The sequence below is a fragment of the Molossus molossus genome, unplaced genomic scaffold (assembly GCF_014108415.1).
Source record: "Molossus molossus isolate mMolMol1 unplaced genomic scaffold, mMolMol1.p scaffold_m16_p_24, whole genome shotgun sequence".
Classification (NCBI taxonomy): domain Eukaryota; kingdom Metazoa; phylum Chordata; class Mammalia; order Chiroptera; family Molossidae; genus Molossus; species Molossus molossus.
In genome coordinates this window covers 1,454,175-1,469,981 of record NW_023425360.1, presented here as the reverse complement: position 1 = coordinate 1,469,981, position 15,807 = coordinate 1,454,175, and the positions used below count along the sequence as shown (strand labels likewise).

The following is a 15,807-nucleotide window of genomic DNA, read 5'->3' as shown; positions in this document are numbered from 1 at the left end:
CACGCAGCCTCCCCCCTCGCACTCGGACCCAGAACCGCCCGGCCCCCCTCCAACCAGCCCAAGGCCTCAGGAAGCACGGCCGCAGCTGGGCCTGTGCTCGGCCGTTGCCAAGAGGAGCGGCCCCAGCAGGCGCCCAGACCACACTGTGAGGGGCATGCAGGCCTCGACATCACCGGGTCCCTCTCTCAGCCACGCGGCACCACAGCTTCACGGCCGGGCTGCTCCAGGCCTCGGGGTGCCCAGCACGGGGTGCACGTGAGGGCCGGTGTGAAGAGACCAGGGCCCCTCCCGGAGGCTCCTCCCCCTCCACGTGGACAGGAGGGGCCTCGGGGCAGGCTTGTCACCCGCCAGAAGCCACAAACGCCGCCTAGACCAGGGCTCGTAAATGAGCAGTGGCATCAGCTCCCGTGGCCTGACTGCCACTCCTGCCGAGTCCAGGAGGACGGGGCCTGTGCACGTGGGGACACAGAAGCCGTCCAACTCAGTGCCTAACTCCACGGACTCACTCCTCGTGGGGCGTCCGTGGCTGGGGACACAGGAAGTCTTTTCTCTCCGGAATCCAACAGGCCACTGCCCGCGGAGCCAGCCCCACGCTGTTCCCAGGGGCGCCTTCCCTCCGCCCACGCGGCTCTCCTGTCCTCACTGCTGCAGCCCACATGACCCTCCCCGCAGGCTCTGCCTCGGCCGGCCCTCTGAGGGCCTCCTCTCTCCTCGTCACCCTCTCTCGCGCCCTGGGGGCAGGGGCAGAGCCATGGGTATCTGGCTCACCGTGCCACCCCAAAGCCCGGAGCACGGCCTGGCATGAACGTGCCAGGCTCTGTTACGTTGTCCAGGGACGAACGTTTGGCCACCTCAGCCTCTGCCCACCAGCTGCTGCCCCCTCCCGTGTCCCTCTAGGACCCCCACCAAATGCCACCCCGGCAGCCGGACAGACTCCCTTGTGGTTCTGAGCCCTGGGACCCCAGGGCAGTGTCTGCCGACCGCCTCGGCCACCTGACCCCCAGGGTCCACTCCCCCACAAACCAAATAAGGGCATTGACCTCCAACACTGTTTCTCACCTTTTTTTAAACCTTTGCTCCCCCAAATTCTTTCTCAGGACATCCCCATCAGCCAAACAGATTGCGCTGAATTTTACTTTCTGTAGTTTTACTTCCAAAACGGTAGATATTCTGAACAGAGTGATGCTCTGCTTTCTCGCTCTGCAGTCCCCCCCTACCCCCAAATTCTAACCCTTCCCCACTGGAGCTGGTATTTGCCATGCCCAGTGTCGTGTTCTTTCTTCTCGGAATACACCCCGGTTTTCCCTGGGGATGCGACCGTTTCTGCGTGTGAAGCGGTCTTAGGACTGTCAAGGAAGCCTGGCCCAGGACTGCGCAGGTGCCTGCAGACACAGGCCTCGAGGAAGCTGCTCGCCGGTTCCACCCAGACCCCTGAAGCTGCCCCGTCTCGTCCCCTCTCAGCCTGGCCATTCCGTGTCCACGAGGTCCATTTGGTTAAAGACAGTCAAGTCGGATTCTGTTGCTTACAACCACGCAACCCTAATGGATACACAACTCTGTCCGCTAAGAGTAATCAACCTGATGACATCTGAGGTTTCTTTCCGCCACGAACAATCTACGCTTCCAGTAACCTCGCCTATCGTAAGTGACAGCATCAAAGTCCAAGTTTAGGAGAAGGAGAGACAAAACCCAGAAGCTCCAGGAAGGAGAGAGTTAAAGTCCGGAGACTGCGCTCCTGCCCGGCAAACGTTCACTCCCGACGGGAGACATAGCCCCCCCGCCACGCGCGGCGACCACCCGATGTGCTTCGGCCAATGGAGTGTGGGAGGGGGCTGCTCGTTCCGAGCCCAGGCCTTCAGCCTCCTCTCGCGCTTCCGCACACCCCCTGGGCGTGTTCGAGCTGCCCCGGGAGAAGAATGTCCCCGGGGAGAAGGAGAGTCCCGTGGAGCCAACCTGGACCGATCTGTCAGCCTGGAGAGCCCCAGACGACCTGCAGAAGCATGAGCAGGAGACCCACGCTTGCCGTGAGACGTCGAGGGTGTTTTCGCTGTTGTTGTTGTTACGCAGTGTCGTCATGGCGATAGCTGACTGATACACATCGTCTGTGATTTCAGTCCACTTTAAGCCTAACAGTCTCCAGATCCCGCCAGCCTGGGGTGGGGTGCGTGAAAGCTTACCTGCTACTCTGACCTGGTTGGGGGCGCAGGCTCTGCAGGGAAGCACCTCGAACTCTTCCGCCTGGTACATGGAGTAATCGGTGCTGGCGACGACCACAGTGTCCCCAGGCCTCCACGACCGCACGTTGTCCTCCAGGGTCAGCAGGGTGCTGTTGACGTTGGTGTCGATGGCGACGGTGAGTTTGGGCCTCACTGCGACCCAGAGCAAGAGGGGTTGAGATCTAGGCCTTTGCCCTTGGCAAACTGTTGCCTGCCTGCCCCTCCCCCCCCCTCAGTAAGTAAACGCCAGGTTTGCCGATCCGAAACCCGCATCGCCGGGCTGGCTCCTTGTCAGCCTTGCTGCAGGTTTTTGAAGTCAACAAAAGCCCGACCAGAAAAGAGCCATTCATTAGCTCTGGGCAGAGGGATTTTCCACTAAGGCCTCAGCTGGAGTTCCATGTGGTTGCCTCACCACACCCACTTCGCTCAAGACGTAAAACAAATATAGTTCCTCTCCACTGTTATTTACAGTAGCCGGGAGCCGGTTGCCCAAAGCCCTCCCGTCCCTAATGACTGCCTTCTGGGGGTGGCCAAGCGCCTCCTCGCGTAAACCGGCCATTTCCAACCCCTGGTAATGAGCATCTCGGGACCTGGGTTTAGAATAGCAGCACCCAGAGTCCAGGGGCAGCGTGTCTGCGTGGGGCGGGGCGGCAGGAAGGTCGGCTCTGTCCACTGCACCCTGGCTTTCTTGGACCAGGCCCTTCCTGACAGACAAATGGGCAGGGTGGGGCCCGCTGACTCCTGCCAACTCGGAGCACCCTCCCACTTCTCCCGTGTCGCGAAGAGCCTGGCAGGAGCTCTGTGTCCCTGAGATGCTGCGAGGCAGCAGGCCTGGCCATCCGAACTCACAACGGAAGGCTGCCGGCTCGAGGGGCGGCCGTCCCGACAGGGAGCTGCTTACCGGGCCTCCCACACAGGAACCGCACACGGTATCTCTGGCAGGCGTGGCCCTGGGCGTAGCACACAAACCTATAATCCTGGCCTCTTTTGTAGACGACCTCAGTGGTGAGGTTGGCTCCGTCCACTGTCGTGGCCTGGGAACGGCAGGGAAATTATAGATCGAAGTCAATTTTTTTTTTTTTGTAAAGAAGAAAGGTGATGATTAATGCTGTAAACATATACTCACAAGTCTAAAATCGTCCCTGAAGAGCAAAGTATGCACAATAACCTGAGACTAGTATTCCCTCGATGGCCCTGGTTTGGTTGGGAAGTCACAGGACAAATCAATGCCCTGCCGGGGGCCCTACGGAACTGGGATCCAGACCAGGGTCTACTGTGCATCACTGGGCGGCGTCTTAGGGAGCCTGCTCCACGTAGGTGCCCTCTCAGAGCTGGGCTGGCGACGAGGCTGCACCACCCCCACCAGCCCTGGGAGCAGGGCCGACATGCAGGCTCCGGGTTCGAGCCGCTGGTGGGCCCACATCACGTGAGGACTCTGAAGATACGCCCGGCCCCACCCTCGAGTCTCAGCTCCGATTGAAAAGCTGCCCCGTGACTCCCAGGGGCATGAAGTCCAAGAACCCCACCTCGCAGCTGCGGGGCTCAGTGTTCACGCACATCATTGCACTGGGTCTTCGCGGGCGAAACTACAGATCAGGAAGCAGAGGCTCAGAGGGCTGAGGAACTTGCCCAGGACCACAGAGCCAGCAGAGTCCAGCCCTTGTCCACCCGCACAGCCTAGCCTAGAGTCTGCCTCCTCCCACGACCGTGGGCTCTGGGGAGGGCAAAGAGCAGGTTTTTCCTGTCTCCTGCCCCAGCCCCCAGCCCAGGGCCTGGTCTGAGGGGGTCTCGGAGGGTGAGGCTGACGGCACAGCTGCAGGGCCAGGTGGAGAGCGTGGGCCGCGGGCCCAAGGAGGGCTGCCCCGGGCCTGGTGCGCGGCGACGGGCTGCCATCGCAGACATGCATGGCCACCGCTGCTGCCCTCCGGGCACAGAGACCAGAGGCACAGGGCTGAGCCGCAGGGACCAAGGACAGCCAGCCTGAGAGGGCGGGGCCTGTCAGCAAACACTGCTCTGAACCCGGCCGACACTGAGGGGACGGCCGCGCAGTGAATCCAGCCAACACTGGCTGCGCCTTTTCCTGCCACACGCCGCTCTCCGGGGGTCTGTGCAGCCCCCCAAGGCAGGGCTGCAGCTGGGCTCTCCCCGCAACAGGGAGGCGCAGAGGGGTCTGGAAACCCAGGGCCACCGGACCGCCACACCCAGCACCTGACCCCTGAGGCCAGCGGGCTCTTCGGCAGGAGACCCCGTCGGACCGGGCACCTCCCCGCCCACTGCAAGCAGACGGAGCCGCACCTTTCTCAAGGTACGAAATCCAACAGTTTCAACAGAACAGCTACTCGGTTCTGCTGCTCCCTTCTCTCCCTTTCCTTTTGTGAACCTGAAGACCTCGGTCTGGCTGAGGTCAACGGGCTCTGTCCCTGCACCGTGGCACCGGCCTTCGTTCACTTTAAGTAGGTGCCACTTGGTCGGGATTCGGGACGGTGAATGATAAAGTAACGAGCGGCATCGCCGCCATCATAACAACTGTAACAGAAGCTGATGGGCATTCACTGTGGGTTAGGTTCTTCACCTACTGTTGCATTAAAACCGCAAAATAACCCTGGCCCGTTTGGCTCCGCGGTTAGAGCATCGGCCCAAAGACCAGAGTCCCAGGTTCGATTCCAGTCGAGGGCACGGACCTGGGTTGCAGGTTCGATCCCCGGCCCCTGTGTGGGTTGTAGGGGAGGCAACCAGTGAATGTGAAGACACATCAATGTTACTCTCTCTCTCTCCCTCCCTCCCTTCCACTGTCTCTAAAAAAATCAATAGACAAATATATCATTTCCCCCATTTTTCCATAGGAGGACATCGAGACACCAAGTTAAGTCACTGGAGTGATGCCTCTGGCCGGGACGGAGTGTGGGGCGCCCAGGGCGCAAGACACTAGGTGGCACGCGGTCCCGGGGCGTGCAGGGCGGGGCACCAGAGGAAACCCGTGTGCCGGTCGCCAGTCTCCTCGCTCTCTCCAGCCCGCGGTGAAGTTTGGGGCCTGGGACGAGCTGTGCTCCGATGGCAGGCAGAGGCGAGTCCCCGCGAGGACGTAGCTGGAGGAGGGGCATGCCCACGGAAGGGCTGGGCTCCCTGCAGCCAAGGGAGCTGGAGGAATAAGACTGCGGCTGCCTCAGAGTTGGATGTGGGACGTTGAGGGTCGCAAGAGAAAACTGAAACTAAGTATGTGCTTTGGTGATGGGGGGTGTCAGGACTTTTTGATACTGTTGGACCCAAGAAGAGTCTACAACTTGCAACTTAATCTGGGTGAATCCCTCTCGTAACGTTGGAGCTGTGTGAGCAAACAGCTTTGCCAAACAAGCAGCAAGGTCTCCTCGGACTTTCCCGACTGCTGGACTGAGTGTCCACCCTTGGAAAAGTGGCCCCTGTCCCCAGTCCCCCCACAGAGCAAGGACGTGAAAAGCAGCAGGTGACCTTGGGACCTTCGGTCAGATCACCTGGGTGAAGGTGTTTTACTGGCTGGAAGAGGGTAACGGGCAGGGATGGTCTTCTCCAATGGCCCCTGAGTCTGTATCAGGCATGTAAGCGGCCTGACTCTTGTGTTGGGACAAGACCAGGCATAAGAAAATAAACACCATCGACTCTGCCCGTGTCTCGGCTGTTGGCCGCTGAGTCCAGGCTCTGCAACTGAGCTGGTGAGCTGTTGGGCTGTGTTTACTTCACACGTCGGTGGTGAGAAAGCCCAGGCCCTGCAGGTTAGACCCCAAGCAAACACAGCCGTCTGCGAGTGCTGCCTCCCACCCAGGGGAGCCAGGCTACGGCGCGGCCGGCCCCCAGCCCCAGCGGGGCCTGTGCACCCAGGTCCAGAGGTGGCCGAGGAGCGGACGAGGGCCCGGGCCACCCCTGCGCGGCAGCAGCAGGGGAGGAGGACGGAGGAAGGAACCTGAGCCCTGGCTCTGGAACTCGCCACCCGGGAGGCTGCAGCACATCCTGGGCCTACCACAGCGGACGCTGGTCCCTGGCTCACCTGTGTGTCCTGGGGCCACGAGAAACAGCACTCACAGGGCGACAACGTCGGAGAGCTACAACCTGCCCCAAATCACCCGTGACTGTCTTGAGTTGGTACCTGTATATCCAGTGGACGAACGCAGATTTTTCCCGGGTGAGCTGCCCAGAGGTCTGAAATCTTCTCGCCGCCTTTGGCGTGTGGCACTTTGTCGTGGATGAACCATTCCGTCCACTCCACGTCTGGGCAGAAAGCAAAGAGCCGGGCCGGACAGCAAGGCCCGGGGGGCAAGTCAGGCTCAGCGGGGCCCCAAACACCCCCCACACCCAGCTGTGCTTTTACAAACGCGGTAGATATTCTTCATTATTGCAAAGAGGAGGAGGAGGAAATCTCCACCTGTGAGCCCACCACCCAAGGATCACTGTCTTCCGCCCCCGGTCCCCATGGGTGGATACATGAGGGCCAGGACCTAGTGGTCCTGTGAGCCCACCACCCAAGGGTCACTGTCTTCCGCCCCGGTCCCCATGGGTGGACACATGAAGGCCAGGACCTAGTGGTCCTGCTCGTATCTCCTGTTCTGTGCACTCCTGGCCCGGAAAACATATTCCGTGAAAAAAATAGCATCTCTCTGGGCTACTGGCCACAGTGACTTGATGAATTTTGTTGTTGTTGTTGTTATCCTCACCCGAGGACATTTTTCCACTTTTTGTTCAGATAGAGCGGGAGGGAGAGAGAGGAAGAGAGAGAAAGAAACATTGATGTGAAAGGGATACATCGAGTGGCTGCCACCCACACGACCCAACCAGGGCCGGGGACAAACTGCAACCGAGGTACGCGCCCTTAGTGGGAACCGAACCCGGGTCTCTCTGGACCGCAGGCCGACACTCCAACCGCTGAGCCAAACTGGCCAGGGCGTGACTTGATGAATTAAAGAGACAGATTTCAGTGGCAACTTCGGCTGACTGCACATCCTGGCCTTTGGCCCAAACACTGGGCGTTACCAGGCACCCCAAACGCTCACCTTGAACCCACTCGCTGGATGAAGAGACGTTGAAGTACTCGCCGTGCTCCGTCCGGAACAGTTTGAACACCCGGGCGGCGGCGGAGCCTCGGTGACCTGTCACAGACCAGGTGATCAGCCACAGACAGACCCCCAAATCCAGAGGGGGTTCATCTAAGGCAGAGAAAGCTGCCCCCCTCCCCCGCATGCAGGGATCTTGAGCCACTGCTTTAAAAGAACAGCCCAGGCCATGTTCCACTTGGGGAGCAGCCTGCTGCCCCTTCCTTTGGCTCTGACCGCTGGGCGGTGCCCCCAGGTCTGCAGTTTGGCGCCCGTCCTTTCTCCTGCAAACTCCTCTGTGCGGTTGGACACGGCCGTGCTCCCACACGCTCCTCTGGGCAGAGGAGTCGGTGCGGGGAAGGCCTGTCCCAAGTGTCCTTTCGGCCCATGTGCTGCCCCCGCTGGCTCTGTCCCGGTGCCCGTCTTCCCTGCCCGCCGGCTGGGACACGAGGGTAAGAGCAGGAATAAACGAGGCCGCTCGGAGACGAGCTGGAGCTGCCCCCTCAGGCCACGGCCTGGCCCGGCTCACACCTCAAAACAGGGCGGATGGACCTCTGGGTGGGGTCTGAAGCCTCCTCGGTCCCAGAGGACTGTCTAACGGCCACCAGACTGAGCATGAAGACGCGGTTTGAGGTCGCGCCCCGGTTGCGTTTTCTGCACCGACAGCCAGGCCTTCCTGCCACAGAGCCGCTCCCCTTCCCTTGCTCGCCAGCGCCCCTCGCGGGGGCTTCTGCCCGGACCGATTCCCAAAGAGCTGTCCTTGCTGACCTCACACGCACACACTGCCTCTCCCTTCGAAAGGCCTCGTTTTGGGTTAGCAATGTCAGTGACGAGTTCTCCGAAAATGTACACTCTCCCTGATGCACACTCAGCAGTGCTGACTTGTGCACTGGGCGGGCACGCGGCCGGGGAGGGGCTGGCCAGCCCACGAGGTGTGGGAAGCGGGTCGGCCGTGCTCGGGGGGAGCCCTGCGCATTCTGTCAGACGCGGGGGGCGGGGGGCGGGGCGGGGTTCAGCCTCTCGCTACCCACTCATTACCGTGATACTCGATGTGGTCCTCCACAGACGAAGCCGGATTTCCCTTCACGGTGATGAAACTCCAAGGGTGTCTGGAAACAACAGCAGAGGTGAAGCTCCTCACACGCCCGAGCCTGTGGGCAGGCGGACAGGACTCGGCGCCACTCGGAGAGCAGCCGCCAGGCACCTGGGGAGGCGAGTCCCGGGCACGGGCTCCCTCTCTCCGGAGAACAGGGCCTTTCTCGCAAGCACTGGGCTTCCGACCCGCCTGGCTCACCTGCTGTTTTCAATCTGGGAGCCTCTGGCCCTCTTGGCTACACACGGGCGTGAATCACAAACAAACAAGCCGCAGACCTGCCCGCACCCGCCAGGCTCCCTCCGGTCCTGAAGCGAGTGCTCAGACTCCTTTCGGGAGGCAAGGAGCGTGTCCCAGGAGAGGCCGGTCCTCCCACCCCGGGGTCCTCAAGGCAGCCTCGAGGGAAAAGCCCGAGGCCGCAGGATGGACAGCCTGGGGTCGGCAACAGGCTTTGGGAAGGACAGAGATGCCTCTTCTTCCCGACGGGAGCAAAGGAAAAACAGCAGGTGTGATACTTTGAAAAGCTGTCCAGCCTCCTTGCCTCCACGGGAGGGCGAGGGCAGGAGGCCTTCTCCCCATCTGCTCGGCACCCGGGTACCTAGGATACGCCCTCTCTCTTGCTAGGAGCTACAGGAGCTTTTGGTCCTCAACAGCTTTGATGACTTTAGTTTTGACCTCTGAGCTTGCAGAGTAAGTGTGACTGAGGTCGGGGGTGGACTGTGTCGCTCTCTGGCTGTAACCCTTCCATGGCTCCCCATGGCCTGCTGGATAAAGACCAAGCTCCCTGGCAGGGCAGAGGCCCGCCTGTGCCCACTGGCAGCCTCACCCTCCTCCGCCCTCCGCCGCATCCCTGCTGCTGCCTGTACGTCCCCTGGTCTCCAGGAAAGCCACGTGCGCCTGGGACTCTGGACCTACTGGTCTTTCCCAGGGAATCCGCCCTCCCCCTCCCCTGCGGGTTCTGCCTCCTGCTGTCTCTCTGGCTCTCAGATGCCTCGTGACCCTATTCCTTCGTGTTCGCCTTCCCGCGAGAGCTCAGGACACCGAGTCGCGCCTGGGGCCTCACGCCAACGTCTGCTCAATAACCACTTGGAACGAACGAACAGATGAGGGGACGGGGTCTCGGTTATGGTACTGAGTTTGCCACTCAACGTGTGTCTGGTGCAAATGAGAGCTGAGCATTTCTGCACAAGCAGTGCCTTTATCCGCAGGAACGGCCGTGACCGACACGGCACGTGTCCACCCTTCCCGTGGCTCTTGGTCATACGGCAGAGTCGTTTCTGACATCTGCTGAGCCCTTACTGTGTTCACATCAGTCCCTCTCGTCCCCCAGCAGCCCCTGAGATGGCTCCCGACAGCCCCGTTCCACAGACGCAGAACCTCGCCGCGAGGGTGAGTCACTTGCCTGCGGGCACAGCTAATAGGAGGTGTAGCCCAGACTCAAAACCAGGTCAAATCGGATGCCAGGCCTCGAGGCGTCGTGTTACCTCTGCTGAGGTCCTACGTCGTCGGGCCCTGTGGCCCAGAACGAACTGGCCTTTCAGCCGGGAAACAAGCTAAGGAAGGAGCCTGGTGATGCCGCGGTGTCCCCGTCCGCCTGGCTGCTCCCGTTTCCTGCCCAAACCCTTTCCGAAGGAGCAGCCCCTGGGCGGGGGGCACGCACCCGGCACCTGGAGCGGCCCCCTCGCCCAGGGCTGTCCGCCCAGCTGGGAGGTGGCTTTGCTCTGAGCCCAGAAAGGGTGCTGGCTGGCCCCCATTTTGCCCACGATCTGCAGAGCTGAAGGGAAGGACATCACTGTCCCCAGACAGCCACAGGCAGGAGGCCTCAGCTTCCCGCCGAGCCGAGATCTGATCCAACACGATACAAAGGTGTGGCTACTGTGGCGCAAACGGCTTTCTCTCGGTGCCAACGCGTGTGTGTGCCAACCTCGGGCATGAAGTTACAGTACAGTCTGACAAACAGCTCACCGCGGAAGACATCGGGGCGCCCTTCCCGTGGGGGGCTGGGCTAGACAGGGACACTCCATATGATCTCTAAACACGTGTCTGCCCGTCCCCAGTGCACACGGCAACCCCTCTGTCAAAGAAAGACAGAGCGAACCCTGCTGTGCACTGGAGGCCTGGCTCCCGCAGGAGACGCTCCCTCAGTATCTGCAGGTGGGTGACTGAGCGGACGTGTCCCCAGAAACACAGACCTTCTGCACTGTCAGAGTGAGGTGTGCTTGTAAGAGCCTGCAGGCTCCCTCTCAGAACAAGCCCGGCGTGCCCTCTGCCGATGGAGACGGGCCTGCGTCTCCCTGTGTCCCCTGGGGGTGGTGCGGCCCGGGACAGGGCTGCAGCCGTGTTCTGGAGCCCGGTGGAGGTGGGGGCGGAGGGGACGGGCGCAGGCACCTGAATCCGAGGCGCAGGAAGCGCTTGCTGCCCAGCTTGGTCATCACCTTCCTGGCAGTGTCGTCCAGGTTCCGAGACCCTTCATCATTCACAGCGACGGACAGGATCCTGCCGGTGGGCACCGCATTCAGATACTGGACCAGGCGCTCGCTCTCCTTCTTGAATCTGTAGGTGTCGAACCTAGGGAGGGCAGAGCGAGGGAATCCTCACAGTCCCGACAGCAGCCGAGCAACAGCGGAGCTCAACTCTTCCTGCGACAACCAGTGCGCCACCCAGGGACGCCACGGCTCTGATTTCCGGAGAGTTTATGACAGCAAACTCGCCCCTGATGACCCTCCCTGGACCCATCCATGGCAGTGGGTCTCAAAAGGTCTAGACCACGGGCGACCAAATGTACAAAGGAAAGACACAACTGTGCGACGATGCATAAAGACTGTATGCAATCACAACGGAAACTCCAGAGAATTCGTCTTGGGACTCAGCAGGCAAACCCGTTCTAAAATAAATCTAGAGAAATAAACTAGTGGGAATCGCCCAGAAAAACAGTGGTCGGGGTGGGTTCGCGGGGAGGTGCTCCTGAGTCATTGTTGGCATAACCCGACCCGACCGGCCGAGGTGCCTCCCCAGGAGTAAGTCCCGTCTCAGCACATTTGCGGCCGCACCGCGCGCCCACTCCTGCCTGCCCGCCCTCATTCTTGCTGCCTCACTGGATGCCAACTACCTCTCGAGCACACACCCACGTTATCATTCCTCCAGGTAACCTCAGGTGGCTGCAGCCTGCATTTATGTCGTGTTCAGTGTGGTTACCACCTTTGCTCAGACAGACCCTCCAGGCTGCTGACACACGAGTAGAGAGGTGGAGGGGCAGGTGTCCCAGCTCTGCTGCCTCCACAGCGGCTGTCTGCAGGGCTTCACTAGGGAATTCATCTTTTTTAATTCCTCGCTTAAGGATATTTTTTCTATTCATCATCAGATAGAGTGGGAGAGAGGGAGAGAGAGGGACAGAGAGAAACATCGATGTGATGGAACCACACTGACCGGTTGCCTCGCCCCAACCAGGGCCGGGGACGAACCGCAACCAAGGTCCGTGCCCTTGGCCGGACTCCGGTCCACAGGCCAACGCTCTCACCGCTGAGCCAAACCGGCAGGGGCGCATCTCCAGTCTCGTGATCATGTCAGTCTCCTTTGTGCTCGGTTTAATCTCGTGTGGTGTTGTAGGCTCAGCGTTGTCTAAGTGCAGTGTCTATAAGTCTGCAGTCCTGTACAGTGACGTCCCACCGCCACATTCCCTCACTGCGCACTCACGACTCAGCTAGACGACTTCCAGTCCCATGAGCTCCGTTCATAAGTGGCCTATACTAGTGCAACATTGTAACAGTCTTTGATACTGTATTTTTACTGTAGCTTCTCTACGTCGAGATACACAAATACTTGCCGTTGTGTGACAGTGTCCACAGTACTCAGCACAGTAACATGCTGTACAGAGTTGCAGCCCGGCCGCAGTAGACTAGACCATCCAACCCAGGTGTGTGGTAGGCGGTGCCATCTAGGTGTGTGTGAGGAGCTGTGATGTTCCCAGAAGGACAAAGTCGCCACCGATGCATCCCCAGTGTTCAGTGACACGGGCCTGTTTGCCTGCTCCCTTTCCATCGCCCTCTGCTGGCTTTTCCGTGCTTGCGAACATCACGCCCTTCCTCTCCGCAGGCCCTTTGCACCTGCCACTGTCTTAACCCCTTGCCCCACACGCGGCCTCACCCCACACGCGGCCTCACCCCGCCGCTTCCAGCTCACACGTTGCTTCCTGGCTCTTTCCTGACCACCGGATGCAGGAGAGTCCTTCCCAGCGACTCTGCCATTCGCTCTGTCTCTTTCCCCCTAATTAGCACAATCTGAAATTTTGTTGCGTGTACATACGGGTGTGTGTGTGTGCTTGTTCCTGCTAAATTCCGCTTCTCTGGGTAAATGCCTGGTGAGGGAGCGACGTTGCTCTGCTCTGCTCCCAGCACCGGGAGCGGCGTCTGGCTGGGGCAGGAGGTCGGTACGCAAGCGTTGAACAGAGGGGCCTGTGTTTAAGCGAAGACAAACCTTACCGGTCAGAATGGATGACTGTCCCTGATTTGGGGTCAATTTCATGAACGATGACTCCACGGTGACCCCAGCTCCTTTCAAAATAGTAGCCTCCTTCCTCCATGCCACCCGGGTGAAGGGTCTTGTTCAGAAACGTCCAAGACAGCTTTTTCTGGCCGTGCAGCTCCAGGGTGCCTCCTTGGCCGACGCCAATGTACTTCAGGCCGAAGTAAGGGTCCGGCGGGGTACCTTCGTCCGCCCTGCAAGAGAACACAGCTCTCTGAGTCAGCTGGCACCTCTCTTCGCTGGACGCTGGACCCGGGGGGATTTCAGGGCCCCCTGAGTCCCCGAGGCACCGCAGAGCCAGGCCCGCGGGGTGATGCACATGGTCAGCCTCACACCCACATCTCCGAGGCGAGGCCACAGCGAGGCCAGAGGGCCGAGCGGAAAGACACAGCTTTAGCCTGTCGGCGGCTGTCTTCTCGGTGCTGAGTGTCTGGCGTTTGGTCCCTGACACACCTGGGCAGGAACCGCCGCCCTGTGTCTTCCCAGCTACTGCTGAGAGCTCCCCTCTGCTTGGAGGGAGAGCAGCCGGAGGCAACACTGCAGACTTTTCTTTGTCTTGTCCGACACAGCCAACTAAGTGAGCACGGGGCCTCCCTGAGCCCGGTGATCGGAGGTGCCGGGCACGAACTCTGGTAACAAGCACGGACCCAGGACACAACGGTCACACGCCCCGTGCACCTGCCCAGCTCCCCCCATCACGGTGTCTGACCGGTTCACGATTCCAGCCCGGCAGAGCTCGTCCTGCAGGACAGCCTGGCCATCTTGTTCGTCCCCCTCTCTCCTTTATTTATTTAAAATTTTTTTTATCCTCACCTGAGGACATTTTTCCATTTTTTGTTCAGATAGAGAGGGAGGGAGAGAGAGAGAGAGAAACATCGACATGAAAGGGACACATCGAGTGGCTGCCACCCGCACGACCAACCAGGGCCGGGGACAAACTACAACCGAGGTACACGCCCTTAGCGGGAACCGAACCCGGGTCTCCCTGGACCGCAGGCCGATGCTCTAACCGCTGAGCCAAACCGGCCAGGGCCCCCTCTTCCCTTTAAAAAGTCCTCCTCCCATCAGATCCAAGGGTGACATCTGACCCACGGACGCTGGCCACCCACCTGCCATACAGGACGATGCTGAAGTTGCCCTGGAAAGGGCAGAGGGCACTCCCAGCATGCAACTCTCCTCCACTGTCGATCAGGATGTGCCGGGTACGCAGAACAATGGGCTTGTCGTGGTCTTCAATGACCAGCTTCCCTGCGGAGGCAGGAACGGGTGAGGTTGGAGAGACGAGCCGCAGGTCACGCCGGCGCCGAGGGCCAGCCAGCAGCCGCCGACAAACACCGCTGAGCACGCTGTGCCCGCCGCGCTTGCTCCCCTCTCCGCCTCCAAAGCACCTGCTTGGTCTGCCGCCCCTGCACGTGTGGCCCTCGCTGCACAAGGCTCTGGGGGCCGGCTAAGCTGGCATGCTCGGGGCACCAGGGGCGTTTGCTCCATGAATCTCCATGTCTGGACCTCAGACAAGCCATTCCTAAGGGCTCAGAGCTGATGGGCACCTCAAGGAACCAGGTGTTCGGACAAGAACCCGAAGCGCGTGCCCTCGGCTCTGCCCACCTGCGGGGCCCCGAGGCCGGGAGGAGAGGGGGCGGGAGAGGCTGGCTCACCTCCGTCTGAGATGTGGATGGAGTGGACGGTGGCAGACGAGGTCAGCAGGAGCGCTCTGCCCTGGCCGATGTGAACGTGCTGGTCCCGGTCATGGCCAGGGTTCCAGGGCTGCAGCTCAGGGCTCTGGTCGGGGCACTTGGCCACCACTGTCAAGGACAGAGAGAGGTCACGGCTACCACGCACCAACCTCACCACGGACCACAGCAGAGGGGGCTCTCGCGCATCCTTGCGGCTCCTCCTGCCTCCTCTCTAGAGAGCTGAAAGCAAGGCCTCCAGGAGCCCCTGACCCAGGAGCCCGGGTCCAGCCACGTCTCTCATCAGCTCCTCACGTGTCTGTGCGCGGTGGCTGAGTCCCTGCCCTGGAGCCCCGGCCCTGCCTCGGGCCTTCCACCCCTTCACTGAGAAGAGGGCTCACGCTTTCTGTGTTCCTGAGACAGCTCTTCCAGCCTTCGTAAACCCCGAGGGGCTCAAGCAGGGTCGAACAGCAAAGGCAGCGAGGTGGAGCTCGATGGGATGGGAGGAGGGGGCACGAGGTCTGGGGCCTCCATCACACTGCGGGCTACTCAAGGGCTACACCGGCCTAGTCTGGCCTCGTCACTCTGTGCACGGTGAGACTGAGGCCCAGGGTGGCTTGTCTGGGACCGAGGGGTGAGCGGGAACTGTCAGAGCCGACACCCTGACCCCACCCTGCGGCTCCTTCTGCTGCCCCCGCCCAGCAGCTCCTTCTGCTGCCCCCGCCCAGCAGCTTGCTTCGACCGCTCTGCCGTGGCCCACCTGTGGTCGTGGCCCTGGGCAGGTGGGCCAGGAGGGCACTGACTGTCAGCATCGCCTTGAAGGAGCAGTACTGCCTCCCGGCCAATCCCATTCTGGCTGCGTTTCCCCTGAAACAGAAGCACACCCGGTCAGACCTGCACCCTCCACGGGCAGGCACACACGGCGGGCCACGTGCACGCGCAGAGGCAGTGCCAGGGCGGGCACGCTCCAGCCGCCATGACTCAGCGCTGGGCAGATCAGGGCACGCAAAGCCTGTCACCGTCCCGCCTGGGTCCTGCGTTTCAGAGACCCTGCGGTGGACGGAATTTCGTCTCTGATGCCCAAGCTCCCTCCCCTCCATGATGAAGCTTTTTTTCTTAGAACAGAGAAGAACAAAAATACTCCCAGTGAACAGGAGCTGGCAGTCAGATGCCACCAACTTGCTGTGTGACCTCTGCTGATTTGATTAACCTCTCTGGGCCTCGGTTTCCTCATCTGAAACAGGAGGACG

The 15,807-nt window shown here is 60.8% G+C and overlaps 1 protein-coding gene across 1 annotated transcript in view; it reads right to left on the bottom strand.

Annotated features, from left to right (window-relative positions):
* Window positions 1-15,408, bottom strand: part of LOC118640929 (cell migration inducing hyaluronidase 1) — a 44,641-nt gene extending 29,233 nt beyond the window's left edge. Inside the window, exons 1-10 of the mRNA XM_036278007.1 lie at window positions 15,318-15,408; window positions 14,543-14,689; window positions 13,997-14,135; window positions 12,845-13,081; window positions 10,755-10,934; window positions 8,312-8,382; window positions 7,235-7,330; window positions 6,334-6,455; window positions 3,118-3,250; window positions 2,178-2,369 (exon numbers count right to left, since the gene is read on the bottom strand). Of these exons, the coding sequence (XP_036133900.1) occupies window positions 2,178-2,369; window positions 3,118-3,250; window positions 6,334-6,455; window positions 7,235-7,330; window positions 8,312-8,382; window positions 10,755-10,934; window positions 12,845-13,081; window positions 13,997-14,135; window positions 14,543-14,689; window positions 15,318-15,408 (1,408 nt within the window). The remainder of the gene's footprint in view (window positions 1-2,177; window positions 2,370-3,117; window positions 3,251-6,333; window positions 6,456-7,234; window positions 7,331-8,311; window positions 8,383-10,754; window positions 10,935-12,844; window positions 13,082-13,996; window positions 14,136-14,542; window positions 14,690-15,317) is intronic.
* Between the last annotated feature and the right edge of the window lie 399 nt (window positions 15,409-15,807).